The 16,906-nt window shown below is 39.2% G+C and overlaps 1 protein-coding gene across 6 annotated transcripts in view; it reads right to left on the reverse strand.

Moving 5' to 3' along the window:
- LOC103458589 (AT-rich interactive domain-containing protein 1B-like) overlaps positions 1-16,906 on the reverse strand; it is a 199,298-nt gene that overhangs the window by 5,722 nt on the left and 176,670 nt on the right. For 2 of the 6 annotated variants that reach the window (XM_017302536.1, XM_008399505.2), the window contains exons 9-16: positions 16,122-16,246; positions 13,819-13,922; positions 10,877-11,056; positions 9,533-9,751; positions 8,867-9,086; positions 2,657-2,798; positions 1,256-1,425; positions 284-416 (exon numbers count right to left, since the gene is read on the reverse strand). In XM_017302536.1, coding sequence (XP_017158025.1) covers positions 284-416; positions 1,256-1,425; positions 2,657-2,798; positions 8,867-9,086; positions 9,533-9,751; positions 10,877-11,056; positions 13,819-13,922; positions 16,122-16,246 — 1,293 coding nt within the window. The remainder of the gene's footprint in view (positions 1-283; positions 417-1,255; positions 1,426-2,656; positions 2,799-8,866; positions 9,087-9,532; positions 9,752-10,876; positions 11,057-13,818; positions 13,923-16,121; positions 16,247-16,906) is intronic. The other 4 variants (XM_017302539.1, XM_017302538.1, XM_017302537.1 and 1 more) reach the window with 4 other exon arrangements.

Here is a 16,906-nt window from a genome sequence, read left to right on the forward strand (position 1 = left end):
AGAAAACAAACTTGTTTTACTGAAAAGCTCAGTCCAATATCCATTATGTCTCTGATATTTACCTACATATCAATGTGATAGTATGTATATATTTGAGCCTGTATGATTTTGACTATTTGGATTAAATAAAGCCCATAATAAATTCAGACACATGTACCCAATTCTCGCTTTTTAACATCATTACGTAGTTTGTGCTATGATCCTTCCACACTAAAAACGAAAGGTGACTGCATGTGAACTTCTGACCAACACTGTAGTTAGCTAACATCTGTATGCATGTTACCTCCGGTCATAGCCCGGCCCATAGGGATACTGGGACCGCTGGCTCATGCTCAGACCTGATGGAGGCCGGCTGTACAAGTCCTGCATACCACCACTGGACATCTGGCTTGGTATATATGGATCAGCTCCTGCCACTGCAAGAGAATAAAGCAAAAAGCAAGTTATCGTAAATTAATTGACTGTATCTTCAATCTCCCACCAGATGGCAGCAACTCTCTTTGAATGCTCTTCACTCGTTCTTATTAGCCCTATTGTTCTGAAGCTAAATGTTGTTAAGCAGCTGCAATCCACCATATTATTCATTCACACTCCATTCTCCCCATCTTTCAGAGGAGATGCAGTTTCTTTCAGGGGAAAAACTACTGTTTGTTCTGAAAACTAAAATACACAGCTCGGTCAAAACAGGTGCATCTCAGCGGGATGCGAGGGATGAAAGGTTGGGGGAAGGAAAAAAAATGGCGATTAAAAGGATGGGAGGAATAAGGATGAGACGAAGGCTAAGCTACGAGAAGATGAGACGATCTGTTGTGTTTTTGATGAAGGGATGTGTGGTGTAACGAACAGCTTCCATCTTCTTTCACAGTTTTAATAAAACACACACACACACGCACACGCACACACACACACACACACACATCTATCTTGATCTGAGGCAACATGGTTATTTGACAATAAATTAGACCAACAAAGCAGATGAAAGAACAATGGCTTCAGAACACATGAGTCATGTGGTGAGAGAGGCGTGCAAGTTTGCAGACAGCTTCAGGATCACGTTTCAAATTATGAACTTGTTTTACATTCATTTTCCATCTATCTAAGCAAAATCTAAGAAACTTTTAATTTTTTTTCTTTTTTGTCAAAATAGCAAAACCAAACATAAAAAAAAGGTGTAAGAAAAATTCCGAAAATGAATAAACAAGTTCTGGCATTGACTTTTTGGTGAATTGGGTGTCACAGTGTGCGCTCTGCTTACTCTTCCTCATCCCCGCGAAGGGGTCCTTGGCGTCGTACTGCATCCTCATCATCATGTCAGGCATGCCGAGGGCCTGCTGGTATGGAGCTGAGGGGGGCAGGCTGCTCGTCCGCTTCTGAAAGGCCGGGTCGCTCACCTCCGAGAAGGGGTCCTGTACGCTTACACTGCTCCTGGACAAATAAGAAAAACAAAAATCACAAAGAAGGTATACAGGATGGACTCTGTGGGACTGGAATTTCTTTCATTTTAGAGGAAAATAACTTCTACGTTTGAATGAATAACACATGCATGTATGGAATGATACAAATTATTGTAACAGTGACAAATTACAGACCTGACTAGAAAATTAAATACATTTTTTTTAGCTTAAGGTGTTATTTATATTTTATTTTATATTTACAACTGTGTCTGTTTTAACCGCTGCAAAATAAATGTGCAAAGCTCAAATTATCATGAAGAAAAATGTCCAAATATGGCATTGTTATGGTTAGATAACACTTTTTAGAGCTGTATAACACTTCTTACATGAAGTCACAAAGAAAGCAAACTTATAACATTAACTCTCCTCTCAGTTGCTGCAGGCAGCTTAAGGTTTATAATTAAAATCAGACCTGATGAGGGAAAATAAACAGAAAACTACAGATGCCTACGTATAACATAAGCATGCACAAGCAGGATGTATCTTAACTTTTACATTTATTTTAATTCTACCTCGTCAAAGGGAATAACTAAACTTGTATAGATTCAGATGCTAAATTACTAACAGAGAAATCAGGCAGTGACTGGAATTGGTCGATTTTTTTGCTCCTGATGTTATGGTCACGATATACATCAGCACTGCAAAGTCACACTGACAACAATTTTTAGTGTTGAAGTTGTTATTGAGTCAAATCAGAAAGACTCAGTTAGCCATGTTCAGTAACAATGAGGTGTTAAAATAAAATTAGAAAGCATGACAAGTGTAAAAAGCTTCAAGAATTAAAACAGCATTTTGATCACTGGATTCAAATTTCTACAAAGATGAGTTTGCCTTTGGTAGACATTAGGAAGTTGAGGGTGTTACTGCAGCGATCCAGTTTTGTTTTTCTATAAACATTCATTGTTAGGACAGTTCAATTTTTAGATCTATCCAGACAGGGGATAACAAGTATTCAACTGTTGTAGTTTTAAAATAGAAATCAAAATTGGCTAAAATTGGTATAAGCATTTGGAAAATCTATGATCAGTGCATCTCCAATTAATACACTATTTTGTGGATGCTTTTTATGTTGATTGCCTCTGATTTTACAGAAAAAAAATAACAACCAGTTAGATGTAAATAAATAATGCTTAAGTGACTGAATCAGTAAAAGAGGTTCCAGCTGGCAGCAGCGCCAGCAGCTGAATGTGTCTGTGTGGTACCTGTTGGGGGGCAGTGGAGTGACTTGTCCCAGCGGGGTGGTGGCAGGTGTGGGTGGTTTCAGGTCGCCTGCTGCCTCTGCTGTAGAGCTGCTGCCGGATGACTGGGGCGTTTGTGGACCTTGGAGTGAGCCACCTGAGTTGGCTGAGAGACAAGAAAGGCATTATTACTAAATCTGAAGGATTCCCTAAGTTCTCTCTTTAAAAAAAAGAAGAAAAAATAAAAACTGTTGTGCATTGAGACCGCAGGGCTTCTCGAGGTCCTCTGCGCGATCTCAAAGCTGGTTTGAGTTAGAGCAGTCAAAGTGGGATTTTATCGCAGCAAGGTGCTGTATTAGGGAGATAACTTTGGGCTTATGTCCAAAGCACTCAGAGTGATGCCCGACATGAGAACTGAGCCTTGGCAAATGTGCCACATAAGGGCAGAGAGGATGGAAACGGAGGCAATGCTGAAGAGATGAAGGAGGGGAGGATGGAAGAACAGGCTCAGCAATGAGAGGAGAAGGATATTGGCCACTTGTGGCCATAATAGTAGCCCATTACTTATTTCAATGCAGAAGATCTTTTACAGTGCCTCGCAAATATATTCATTAAACTGTTCCACATTTGTCCAAATACAAGGAAAGGAATACATGATTCTTCCCATGCTTTTAAATATAATAAAACTCTGAAAATAATCAAACTCAGCCCCCTCTACAACATCACCCCTAAACCAATTGTCTTCAAAGCACAGCTAATTAGCAAAGATAGGCTATCTGTGTAAATTGAGTCCTTATTTAAACTCCAGCAGTTTTGAGAGGGTCTCAAATGCTTGTTTGAGAAACGTGAGAACAAAAAAAGGTATTGTAAAGATCAGGGTTCAAAACAGAGATAAAGTTGTGCAGAAGTTTATGAAAAAGTATCCAAAGGTTTGAATGTCTCAGTCAGCACTGTTCAATTAATCTAATCAAGTGATGGCAGTAGGGCACACTTGAAAACCTACCATGACATGGACAAAATCATAAACTAAGGAGTCATTAATCAAAGAAGCAGAAAAGAGGCTCATATTAACGCTGGAGAAGCTGCAGAGATTCAATATTCAAGTGAAAGAACTGTTGATAGGATTATTATTTAGTCATGTGCATAGAAAGTAATTGTTAAGGTAATTTGTTTAAAGGGACAGTATGGTGCAGTCTCCCAGCTAAGTTTCTGCCTCACAGAGAACCCCTCCCCCGTGACTCTTAGATCCTGCAGACTAGCGCCCGCAGCAATTAGCAAACATCTGTTGAAGATGCGCATTTTCTGAGCTGATCATACAAACTACCTCTCAGTTGAATGCTTCTAAGAATGTTGTAAATGCTTTAATGGAGTAACTTTGTGATGTCATGCTGAAGGAAGAGAGCTGGAAAGAGCAGGAGTCTTTTTTTTTATCGAGACAGAGGCCCAATTTCAAATTGAAAAGTCAATTTTTTGTTTGGTTTGAAATTTACAGTCTTTTTATAACAACTGAAAGTAACAGTTACTTAACTGTGCTAGAAAATGGCACTATGTTCCTGGAAAACACATAATACTCCCCCTTGAAGTTATTTTACAAAGAAGAATCCTCAAAGACTTGCATGCATTTGCAGTGATAGCTGCTTCCAATTCTCTGAGACTGCATAAAAATGAAAGCTTCGCTTTTCAGATTTTGTATTAAGAAAAAAAGAAGGAAAAGAAAGAAAGCCATCTATTCTTCTCATTCCACTTCAGAATTGCAAGTGATCACTTACAACTTAAATTATGTAAAATGTAAGTTTGTAAATTGACAAATTGTAAAAAATGTTGAATGCTCATAGTCGATGAGGATCTTATTGAGGGCCATGTTTGAAGGCAAAATTACAGAAAGGTTTAACTTTAGAATCAAATTGGGGCAGATAGTTCACAAACACATCCACTGAACATGAGTGAAAAGCTGCAGAGAACCTGCTATGTTAAAGCCTTAACTGAGAACAAAAAGCTCTTAACATTAGATCGGTACAGGGGTTAAAACTGGATTAGTGTGCTATTCTCTTCTGAAACCTCACTTTTGTGAAATTTTCTGTTCAAATGACTGGGAAATTTTATGAGTGTTATGCTACAAAAGCCCTGCACACAAAGAGCCCCCTCACAACCAGATAAAACCAAGTGACACAAATTCCCAGACTGAATGAAAAGCAGAAACCGGTGCAGCTAAAAGATGACAAAGACACTCAGGGATTATGAAAGTATCCTAATGAGCATTTAGAGTAAAAAGTTGTTTTTTTTAAATTTCCTGGAAGAACCTCAGTGGCCTCTCCCTGAACCATGTGTCCTTAGGAAAAAATGCCCCCCGTAAGACTTTGGCTTTAAAAATTCATGCTAATTCTGAATTATTCAATAATACCCCCTGCCTCTAAATCACAGGAGACAGATAGGAGGAGAGACAGACAGAGGGGTAGATGGTGTCCCATGATGATGAGCAGAGGTAAGAAAAGAGGGCAAAGATGGGTCAGTGAGCTCTTTGTGGGCTATCCCGGTGTCAAACCAATGAATATGCACATGCATGCCCGCATGGCGGAGAGGGAAACAGTCAAGGGGTTAGCCAAGGTTAAGAGGTTTGTCATTCTTCAAGAGCAGAACGATCCGCGATGTAGAAAGATGGAAGAGAGAGGTGGAGAGGAGTGTGAACTCAAGTGCCCTCTGCCCCACATTTAGCTGGAGAAAAAAAAAAGCCGGCAGAAGAGAGGGGGGATAAGTGTGTATGTGTAGGGGCCTGCATGTGTGTCAGCTAGTGACATAATCCGGTGGTGGTGTTGGTGGTGGTGTTAGTGGGGGGGATGGTTGGGTGGTTAAGCAGAGCAAAAAAAATAAAAAATAGAAGTCAGCTGAGCTGCTTTTGTGAATGAAAGGTGACGGAGAGGTCGGGTTTGTTTACATTGTACATTCCAGCCCTCATTAATCACTCCGCACTCCACTCCCCGCCACCAGCTTCACACAAACACACTCAGACCCCACACCAGCCCGCCGGTCAGGCTCCTTCAGTGACATCACGGAGCTGTCAGTCTATATTTAGGCTGGCAGAGTGTCAGGAGGGCAGTCTGAAGCCGACAGTGGAACTGAAGGCATCAGCTGTGGGATTTACACTCTAAAGCTTATAAACTATGTATTACTGACAACTTCTTAGAGACTGCGTTTTCTTAAAGGGATTGAATTTTGCTAAGTAATTATAAAAAGAAAAGCATGGAAATCCTAAAGTTTAAAAATCAAAATCTAGAATTGAGTAGAAATAGCAGACTATACTATTATTCATGTTGGGAGGCTTTTAGCTTAGGATTCCAAGTAGGCATGGGTCGCTATAAGATACTCAATGTATGACAACAGCTGCGTGATTTAACTCCTCAAAGATTTAAACCAAAAAATATCAAGTCATAATCACATACTTAGAAACTGAAAGGATTTTTTTTCTTTACAGTTATACTGATTTGAATTTTCTGTTACTGTGCAAAATCTCAAGTTATCTTGTGACTAAGGCCCTTTTTATTCAATATCTCTGCATCTAGCTCATATTTTACAGTGCAGAGAAATTTCTTACTATGCATGTGCTGATGCACAACATTTTATTATTAGGTGTGTAGCATCACATGACCACAGTCCTTTTAAGATGAAGTGTCTCCATGATTTCAGAAAGTGGACGAAGGTTCAGCACTCAATTAACTTCAATGAGGTTTAAGTCCATAGAACAAACTGTTAGCTTCTTTAAATGTCTTGGCTTTTAAATGAGCATTTCTTGTTTTTTATAGGCCATGCTAACTCTTTACTTATTCTTCTAATGCATTTATTTTCTTTGCTGCTTTCTTCTACCATAAAGAACTCTGAATTACCTTGTGTACGAATGACAAATATAAATAGACTTGTCTTGTTTTACCTTAGTGCCTGTACTAAAAGTAACATAGCGTATATATTACAAGTTCTAATTCTATGTATGACATATATTTAATGATATTTTGTTTTTTGATACATAGACCTGTGTAAAAATATATAAACATACAGTACATCATAGCAGAAATCTTTAATTGCTTATTAAGCAGAAAATCATACCTTTTTGCAGTTATTGTGTTCATTAAAAGTCATTCTGCAGACACTCCTCTTGCAGCTTCCTAATTGTAATTTTAAAACCGTTTAATCTTAAAAAGAACGATGGGTGGCACTCTTAGTTTCTACACAGCTGTATTTTTACCCCCCCCCCCCCAACATGAAACATTTTTAACAAGTGCTGGTACTTCCTCCAGCGTCTTTCTGAAAGGATTTCAGGCCTAGTGCAAATAGATGTGTTCACAGATCAGGGAGGAAATGGCACCGGCGACCTGTCTGACAGCTGGAAACTAGCACCTGCATGATTTTATCCTATGAGAATTGGGCTGAATATACTGCACTGGTAAAGTCCAGACAAAATTCAAACACATTGTAGATTTGGTTCAAAGCTATTAACAGTCAAGTCAAGTGTAATAAGTTCACAAAACCTCTTTAATGTCCCTATTTAAGGGCAGAAAAGCAGTAGTATAACATTTTATTTGGCAGCTTTTCACACCTATAATGAGCAAAACCTGCACTGACCTCTAAACACAGTAAAAAAAGCCTGAGGTTAAGCTGCTAAATAGTGAAAAATGTATTCAGTTTTTTTATACTTCATGTAAATATGCTATAAAATAGTGATTTCAGTTGATGTTACCCAAGATTATCCTGCTCAGTTGAAGTGGTTGCATCCTCCTATACGGATAATCAATGGCCTAAATTATAAATGCGGTGGCTGTAGGAGAGTGTTCATTTCCATCTGTGAATTTTGTCCACTATGTAAATGTGTATGTTCAATCACACATAAACGAAGATGCGTCTTTTCTTTGGCCTGCGATAAAAGCAATCAGCGGTGTCTCTGCTAGGTGAGAAACTCAAGTGTCCTAGTTAAAAGCAAGGGTCACTTTTCTCATCTCCGCTCCAAATTAGAGATGCGACCTCACCAGTCAGTTTCACAATGACTCTCCCTCGCTTCATAGTCGTCTGCAGGGACACAGAGCAACACACAAACGTAAACCATCCTTTGAGCCGTGATACTGCAGCTAAACAACATTACTTAGCCTTCAAAGGCAGTAATCAAATAAAAGAAAGTCTCAAGCTGGAAAAGCAAAGGGTGACAGTATCATAATTCACCTCCATTAAACTAAAGATAATCTCATCAAAGCAGAGATCATTTTTACTAATTTCTCCTGGGTATTTGTGGTGCTTTTTTTTTTTACTACATTTACCTCAAATTAAATAACATTTCCTTGAAAAGTGTTTATACTTCCAAAGATTTTATATTAATGACAAAGAAAATTTTTTTTCTCATTAAAATCTAAATAGTCAGCCCCACAAACCATTCTATTAAAGTTCAAGTTGTGTGTTGAGGGTCGTTGTCCAGCCGGAAATTGAACATCTATGTAGATCTGAAGTCTTTTTACATATTTCTAACAGGTTTTTTGCTAGAATTGCTTTGTATCTTAACTATCTAACGTCACATCAAATCTGAACAGCTACAGCATCCTATTAGATTATACTACTACCACATTTCATAAAGTGGAAACATGGTTGTAGTGAAGCTGATAAATGATAACCACACATACCATTTTGGATGCAGACCTAACAAGTTTAACAAGAGTCTCCTCTTCAACAACTGGTTTCTTCCTTACAGATATTGTCTCATTATGTAACTATGCTTTAATCTTCTCTATAGCTCATCCCTGCCCTGTCGGCTGCATTGCTTGGCCTTCACAATGTAACAAACCTCTGAGGATTTCACAGAACAGCTGGATTTAAACTGTGATTAGATTACAGCCAGCTGAGCTCTATTTACTGACTTCTCAAGTCAAATGGATTCACTGGATTTTAATTAATTGTATCAAAGTAAAGGTAACTTAGTAGATTTGCACACACCACACCAGACGACTGTGACTCTGGAAAGACTCGAACTGGAGATGCAACATTTAAACAGAAATTTCCAGCCATCTTTCAGAATGCAAACGTAGCAGCTTTGTTCGCGGGAAGATTTCAGACACAGCTGTGGGGATCATGGCTGAAATCTTGTTTGATCAACAGCACCTGTTATCTGGCCGCTGACAGATGGAGGTGGGAGTGTGGGGTGGGGGAGATGTCTTTAAAAAAAGAAAAAGAATGGAAGTGCGGCACTCTGCTATCAGTACTCACCAGGTGAGGGCGGCTGGATCTTGACCTGCTTCCTGCTGTCCCCTTCAGTCAAGCTGCCGCCGCTATTGCTGTCTGTTGGTGGCTCCTCTCCTCTTTCCATCTTACACTCGTAGGCAAACAGATGCTGGATGTACTGCTTCTTGAGCGTGCTGGCGGAGCTGCTGGACGTACCAACATTCAGAGTGCCGGACAGCTCGCGCCACTTCTTGTTCTTGTTAACCTGACAGGTTGAGAAAATCCAGTGTAAGTGCTTTCAGGTGCATTTCCAGTAAACCAGCTCAATAAAAGGAAAAGAATCCTGAAATTTGCACACAATTTAAGAGGAATAAAATGTTACATTTGAAAACATGGAGGCCTGATCTGACCATATACATATATTTTAATGTTTTCTGTGGATGAGCCTTGATTCTCACTCCAAGATTTTTGAAATCCTGATTCAAAGTCTTGTGTGAAGCATTTGTAGAGCAATGGAAGATAGCTTTCAGATACAACCAGCATATAAAGATGCAGGGTTAGTGTATGATATAATGTTTCCCTGAATCATTTCACATGACATTTGGCTAGAGCGCAGAACACACAAAAACCAATGTAAACAAGAGGAGTAAGAAGACCTGTCTCTAATATTACTCCACAGTTTCTACTGTAAGCCTGTTTGCTGTGGATTACCATGGCGAGGCCTCCTATTTCCCGAACAGCAACATAGAGCTTCCAGAGATCAAGTGGCTTCTTGCCCACAACTGGGAGCTGAGAAACAGGTGTACCCCGCTCCTCCATGAAGGTCAGGTAGCGTTCCACCCAAGATCTCCTCTCTGGCTCTGAACCGAGTTCATACAGCCGGCTTATCCGCTCGCCACCAATGGAGGACGAGTTGGGGTTGACCTTCTGCTGAGGCACACAGACAGAAGTGTAAATATGAGTTTCTGAAGAGGATACTTTGGATCTTTTGTGAATAATTTCTATGGTATTGAAGTCAAAATATTTTCTAAATACTTTGGAATGTTACAATTGTGGATTTTGATGTATCTTATTTACATTTTTATGAGATAGACTCACACAAAGTAGTTCAGAGCTGTTAAAGTGGAAGAAAAAGTGATTCATGGGTAGTAATTTCTGAAGGAGCCGCACAGAATCTACAGCTCGAGTGGGAGAGAGTCAACGGGATAACTAATAGTCTTGCACTCCACAAATCTAGCCCTAATGGAAGAGTGGCAATAAGAAAGCTACTTTTGAAAGAAAAGCCATGAAATACTGGATAGAAGATGCAAAGGACTTGAGACGAGACGGGGATAGATTATATTCACACAACGCTTCTGATAATACAGCCAGAGTTGTAAACAGAGTGGTTTAGATCAAAACGTCTTCAGCCAATTCAAAATCCAGATCTAAATCCAACTGAGGATTTAAACTATGTAAAAAAAAGAAAAAGACTGGAAAAACATCCAGTCTAAATGTGGAAAGTGGGTAAAGACATACCCCAAAAGACTTTCTGACGCATCATCGTTAAAGGTGGATCCGAGAAAAGACCGACTCAGGGGAGCAGAACACACATGAGTGCCACACCTTTCAGGTTTCACAAACATGCACCTTTTTCCTTCCACTTCATCACTATACTCTACTTTGTGGTGGTCTACCACTGGAAACCCCAATGAAACAAGAAAAATCTCATGGCATCTTAACACTTTTGTATAAACCCAACATTATGTTGTATTATCCAATGAATAGTTTCCCTTTTATTTTCCTGCTGCTGCCTGCTGAAACAACCCACTCACCCAGTCAGGATCATTAAAAATTCATTTGTTATTTACACTTTGTGAAGTGGACCCCTGGTTGAATGAACAGCACAACTAAGCACTTCTTTTAGATTAATTTTTCCAGTGTGCAAGACGTGTTTATTTATAAGTTTATTCACGGCAAATTGATCAGGCTCGGAAAACCAACTTCTGACTGAAAACCACTTAGACAAATAGTTACAAAATATTCAATAAAATAGACATTATCTGTAATTCTTACGGGACTGCAGGGGGTCTTCAGAGGCCACGGTGGGCTACTGATGCTGTCGCTGTCGTCTCCATGGTAGGAAGACAGGCTGGCAGGACTGGGAGAGAGGGGGGAGGGCACAGGCAGGGTACCGCCTGGAGTGGCTGGCTGGGAAACACTGCTGCTGTTATTGTTCACGTAACCATCCTGCAGCTGTTGAAGAGAGACAGTAATGACACTTTAGAGCAGAAATATTACAATTTTACTTCACTTTACTCTTTTATCTGAGACATAATTCATATTTTATCAGATGAAAACACATTTTCAGTTATGTATTTGTTACATAACCGAGTGGTTGTGAAACGACCGTAACTAAACTAAATATCTTAAAGGTATAATAATTCAGATCCTGACATTTACATTTTCAATAGGAATTTGAAGCTTGGAGATTTTTTTTTGCACTACAAAGATCACCAGTGGGTACAAGCAGCCAAAAAAAAAATATGCAAGTCACAGGAAATTACTGTTCTCCCTTAGAAGAGGACCGGCTTTATTGCATTTTTTAGTATGATTACAAAAGTTATTTTATCAAATTGATCTCCAAAGCTCTTCACACCAAAGTAATTTGTAACGTCTTATAATAATAACGACCAACCTGCTTGGCTTTATCAGAAGTGTACAGAAGAGATATTTGGGTGCATATATGCAGACAATATTTACCTGCATCAATAAACATGGCAGTATTCATATTTTAGATTGCATATAGCAAGCAGTTACTGTATTTATTTTAAGATTATAATAGGAATTGTTTTCACCTAATATGTTTCTGTACACAATGACTGATTTGTAGTATCCCAGAAATCAATTAGCATCTATCTATCTATTATAACTTGTTTATTGACATTTTCTCATGAGTCAAATATTCAGCCCTATACAAAATAGGGCCCAATAAACAACCATAACAAAATATATTTTGGACTTAGAAAAACTTTTGCTTTTTACAAACTAGTTATATGGCGTCAATTCCATTTTCCCCATTTTTGTGAGTCATTTTCTACTTAAAACAAGTAAAAATAAACCTTGCATTAGCTTACTTTTGCAGCGTTACCCATGCCGAATTATGACCCATTCATACTTAACATTTCATTTTTACGTGTCCTGTTAACACTCTGCAGCAGAGAAAAATACAACAAATATAGACGCAAGCTCAACAGATGTAGCATTCCTTATCCAGACAACAAGGTATCTCAGTTTTAAAACTCATAAGACTTAGTCCAAAAAATAGAAACAGCAGCAAACGACTCCCCTTTCGCAATGATTTTTAGTAATTTCAACATGAGCATTTGGATTTAAAAATAAACCAGAAAGGCCAGTCAGCATTTCATTTTGCATAATCTGGTAGTGTTTTCTTATAATTATAGGCTGTGCCTGACATGCAATCAGTTTTATTCATATTTGAAACAGCATTTCAACCTTTTTTTAAAACAGAGACATACGAGGCCATAATGGCAAAAATTTTACATAATCACATCTAAATAACTTACCTAATGATACATAGAGCCTTATTTTCGTATGTGGTTCTGCTGCCATTGTTAGAGGTTTTTTGTGCAATATCATCCAAGACAAGTAACTGCAGTAACATAACTGCACGTATGATGATCTTGTTATGGTTGTAGTTTTTTTTTTTTGCAAACCTTGTAAAACTTAAAGTAGCACAAACCTGTACTTTTATATCAACTATTTGCATGAAACTCTGCTTGCTTGTTAAGTTTTATGATCCTGCTGGAAAATGAGCCTCCACCCACTTCTCAAGTGTTCAGCAGCCTCTAAGAGGTTTTCATGCAGGACTGGCCTGTTTATAGTTCCATTCATCTTATATTTAACTCTGAGAAGTTCTGCTAATACCAGGCACAGTTAAAGAAGATCAAATGATAGTAATCACTGCACAGTGGTGAGAATGTGTGTGTGCGCATGTGTGTGCAAGTGTGAGTAGGGTTCTTTAGCCCGTGTGAACATGTGAAAGTGTGCGGGTGCGTGTGCGCGCGTGTGCGTGTTTGTACGTGTGTGTGTGTGTGTGTGTGAGAGAGAAACTGCGAAGAGGGAACAACAGCTTGACAAGTGCTTCTCGTCTGTGTACAGAATGCTCATGTCAGCAAAACCTTATCTTTCTGGCCCTCTCTCTTTTTGAATCTCTAACTCGTTTTCTCTCTCTTGGCAGACAGATCATCTCTTTTGGGAGCACTGGGGGTCTTTCTGGCTGCTCAGGCTGCCTTAAATAATTCAAAAGGCCCTACTACCGTAATCAGCAAAAGAATAGACAGGGATTTGGAGGGAAAAGGCGTGTAGTGGTTGTGATGGAGGAGTGAGTGTGTATGTGTGCCGAAGATGAGTTGTTAAGCAAAAACAAGAGGAGGGGGGCAAGAAAAGAGCAAAGAGCAGAGTTTTGTTGTTGCTGAGCTGAGCCAAGCTGAGCTGCTATTGTAGGTCAAAATGAGAAGTCAGCATTGTATGTTAAGATGTGCGTATGTGAGTTAAAGGAGGCAGAGGGAGAACTGTGCATGTTGTGTAACTGAAACTCAGAAAGTACGTCTTCTTGTAGTTGTGTGCATGGGTCTGCGCGCACGCGCATGTGTGCACTGCAGATGCCAACTCCCCTGCCCCCGTTTCCTTTTTTGCTTCTCTCTTTATTGCAGCTCGAGCTGCCAAAACATCAGCAACTAAAGTGTGCTGCAGGCAAAAACAAAGCGAGGGAAACATTAAGATTGGTAAATGTTAAACAAATCATTAAATATGACGAGAAAACAACAGAGCGAGAGCCCACTGTGCTGAGGCAGCATATGCTGATCAGATTTGGTTTGCTTCATTTAGATCAAAAAAGCAAAACCAAACAATAAGGAAAATAAAAAAATAAATAAAATCAAACAAGTAAATGAACTGAGAAAAAATCTGGGGGAGGAGGATGGTTAAGGAGGTACCTTTGGTTTGTGTGGCTCGTTGTTTGGGCCGCTGTCGTCTTTGACATCCATTTTCTGTTTACTTTCTGGGCTCATTATGCTGTCTCCTGAGAGGCCCACTGCTCCTTTAAACAAATGGGGAAAAAAAAAAACACAGTTATAAAAACTAAACTTTTTAAAAAAGTTTATAGAACACAGTGCTCAGCAAAACAGGTTCCCTTAAACTTTTTTTTATGCAATTTGTCTGGCAACAATCAACAACATAATTGTATTTTATAGTGATTTCATGTGATGGATCAACACAAAGTAACGAAGAACTTTTAAGTGGAGTGGTAAATTTGAAAATCATGCAATAGTTTTATTTAGTTTTACAACTATATGCTACTTTGAGATGGTTTATTAGAACCCAAAGAGACATTAAAAACATGGAATTCAAAAGTAGGTTTTGCACTGAAGGTAGTGGAATGAAAGATCTTTTTGCAAACAACAACAACAACAACAACAAAAAAATGTTACTAAATAAATGCTGTTTATAGAAAAACAACAACCTTAAAACTTGCAGACTGCAAAATTTATATTTCCAGATGCTTTACATCCAATCTGAGCTTGAAATGTTTTACAAAAAGGACAGGTCAAACATCTCAGTCTTTAGATGTGGTAGAGACATGACCTGAAAGGCTGTAATTGCAGCATAAAAGGTCGTTCTACAAAGCAAAGACTCAGGGGGGTGAATTCAAATTCATGTCAAACTTTTCAGCTTTTAATTTTTAAACACCCTTTTGAAAATCCTTTTTTCCTTCAACTTCACACACTACTTTGTGTGGGTCTATCGGATATTCATTCAATGAAAATAAACAAAAGTGGTTGTGGATATAAAGAGACAAAAAGCTAAAAATGTTCACAGGGAATAAAAGATTTTACAAGGTACAGGACTGTACCCTTATATCTCTGAAACGGCCAAGATTTTAATTTACATACATGTTATCTAAACCGTTTGGGCTATTGTGGAAAAAATAAAATAAAAAGATTATGAAACAATATAAACATTAACACCAAACCATACATCTAGATTAGCGGTTCTCAACGTGGGCGGTACCGCCCCCCAGGGGGCGTTCAGAGGACGGCAGGGGGCGCTGGCGGASATTTTTACAAAAGGGGGGCGCTGGGATGCCTTTGGGGGGCGTTTGGTCGAAGGTAAACTTTACACCTTAAATGCACAACAATGCCAGTTTAGACTTTGAGCAACTTGGTAAAACTGTATTGTGTAACATTAATCATGCTTGGCTGCAACTGTATCGATGGCAGCTCTTCTTTTATTCAATGTTTGTTAGCTTCTGTTAGCTTCTTGGCGCAGCTCCGTTCTCTTGCTACTGGTAGCTAAAATCACATGATGCCCTCACTGTGTATCCCTCTGAAAAATTAACCCATTTAAATAAAGAAGTAAAGAAATCCCTCCACGATAGAGAGCGTTCATTTTATAGCGTTAACACCGGTGCTGTAAGTGGTCCGGTATGAAACGGGGTGATAGAACAACGCAGCACTTTTAAATTTCAATAATCAGAATGCAGAAATTGTTTCCGTTGTTCTAAAAGGTTTATGTCAGTCTGCCTTTTTCCCATCGATACGCTTCCCGACCGCCCTGCACCTTAGGGGCTTAAAAAAAAAAAAAAAAGACGCACACATTGCGCAAAACTCTGAAACAGGAGAAGTGGGACATAAAACGGAGCAACGAACTAGATGTGAATTATGGCATAAAAACAGAGAATCCGACGTTGAACAGTGAAAAAATCAACACATAATGTGAAACACATGACGATTAGGCGGTTACAGTTCTATCCATGTTTTAATGTTGCAGAGCTCAGTCATTTTGCAAATAGTTCAAAGTTTAAATTGGCATGCTGAACATATTTTATCTGGTCATTTTGTGGAATATTTAACAACTAGAAAATGACACAGAATAGGAATATTTTTTTCCACTCTGATTGGCTGCTGTTAGGCCTACCAATTTTAACTTGAATGTTTATTGCATTTTTCGTAGACACTTGTGAAAATAATTTCTATTCCCATGACTTTTTTGTTCTCTGGGTAATTATTTTTGATGATAAATACAGAAACAAGCATAAAATCAAAACATCTGCAATAGTGATAGTAATATTAATGATAAAATAATAGTCAGTGCAAAGTAGCCTACAAAATGTTTTGGTGGGGGGCGGTGAAGGACCTGGATAAAGGCTAGGGGGTGCTGGGCCAAAAAAGGTTGAGAAACACTGATCTAGATGATGAAAATAGGGTTAAATAATCTCCTGGTGTAAGTTAGTTGGTACCTGCAGGTGGCATACCGTAGCCTGGTCCTTGTCCGTTGCCCATCGTCGAACTGTTGTTGCTCGTTGACTGACTGTAGGAGCCAGAGCTCACTTGGTTGATACCAGGGGCTTGGTAGTTTCCCTGCCTGCCACACACAGAAGGAAAAAAATAATAAAGTCTTTATTAGATTTAGTAGACATGAATCAAGTTAGTCACAATGTAATGACAGGCTGTGGAGAGATGCTGGTAGCAGAGGAACAGAAGTCACATAATGACAGAGATGCTACTTGGCAGTCTGTCATTGCCGCCCTCCTTTGCTGCTTTAGGAAAACACTAAGAGCCACGTACATCTGAAAGCCGCTAAAAAGACATAGCATATCTCTGATCAAACAAACAGCTCTTCTGAAAGATTTAGAGAGAGCACGCAGCATCGGGAAAGAAAAACAAAAATCTCTCCAGTCGCCTCTTCCACTAATCCCTGATCCCCCCCTCCTCACCACCACCACCACTCTTTTCTTTCTCCCTCTTCCTCTCCCTGAAGTCATAATTTAACTAATTAAGGTGTGCTTTTGGAGAGGATCTTGTTATTTGTTGCCATGGTGGCAGCAGAAATCAATGCCGCCTGCTCAGCCTGACCCCCCCTTCGCAGGCAGCTCATCACATGGCACTGTGAGTGACATCAGAGGGGTGTTATCTGCAACCTGCTGAACGCTAGCCATCCAGACAGAAAGGTAAACACATGTTTGGACGTATTTCTCCTGCTGATTAGAGATTATCTCCTGGATGACCATGTAAGAGAGACAGA

Source organism: Poecilia reticulata, linkage group LG22 (genome assembly GCF_000633615.1).
Source record: "Poecilia reticulata strain Guanapo linkage group LG22, Guppy_female_1.0+MT, whole genome shotgun sequence".
Lineage (NCBI taxonomy): Eukaryota > Metazoa > Chordata > Actinopteri > Cyprinodontiformes > Poeciliidae > Poecilia > Poecilia reticulata.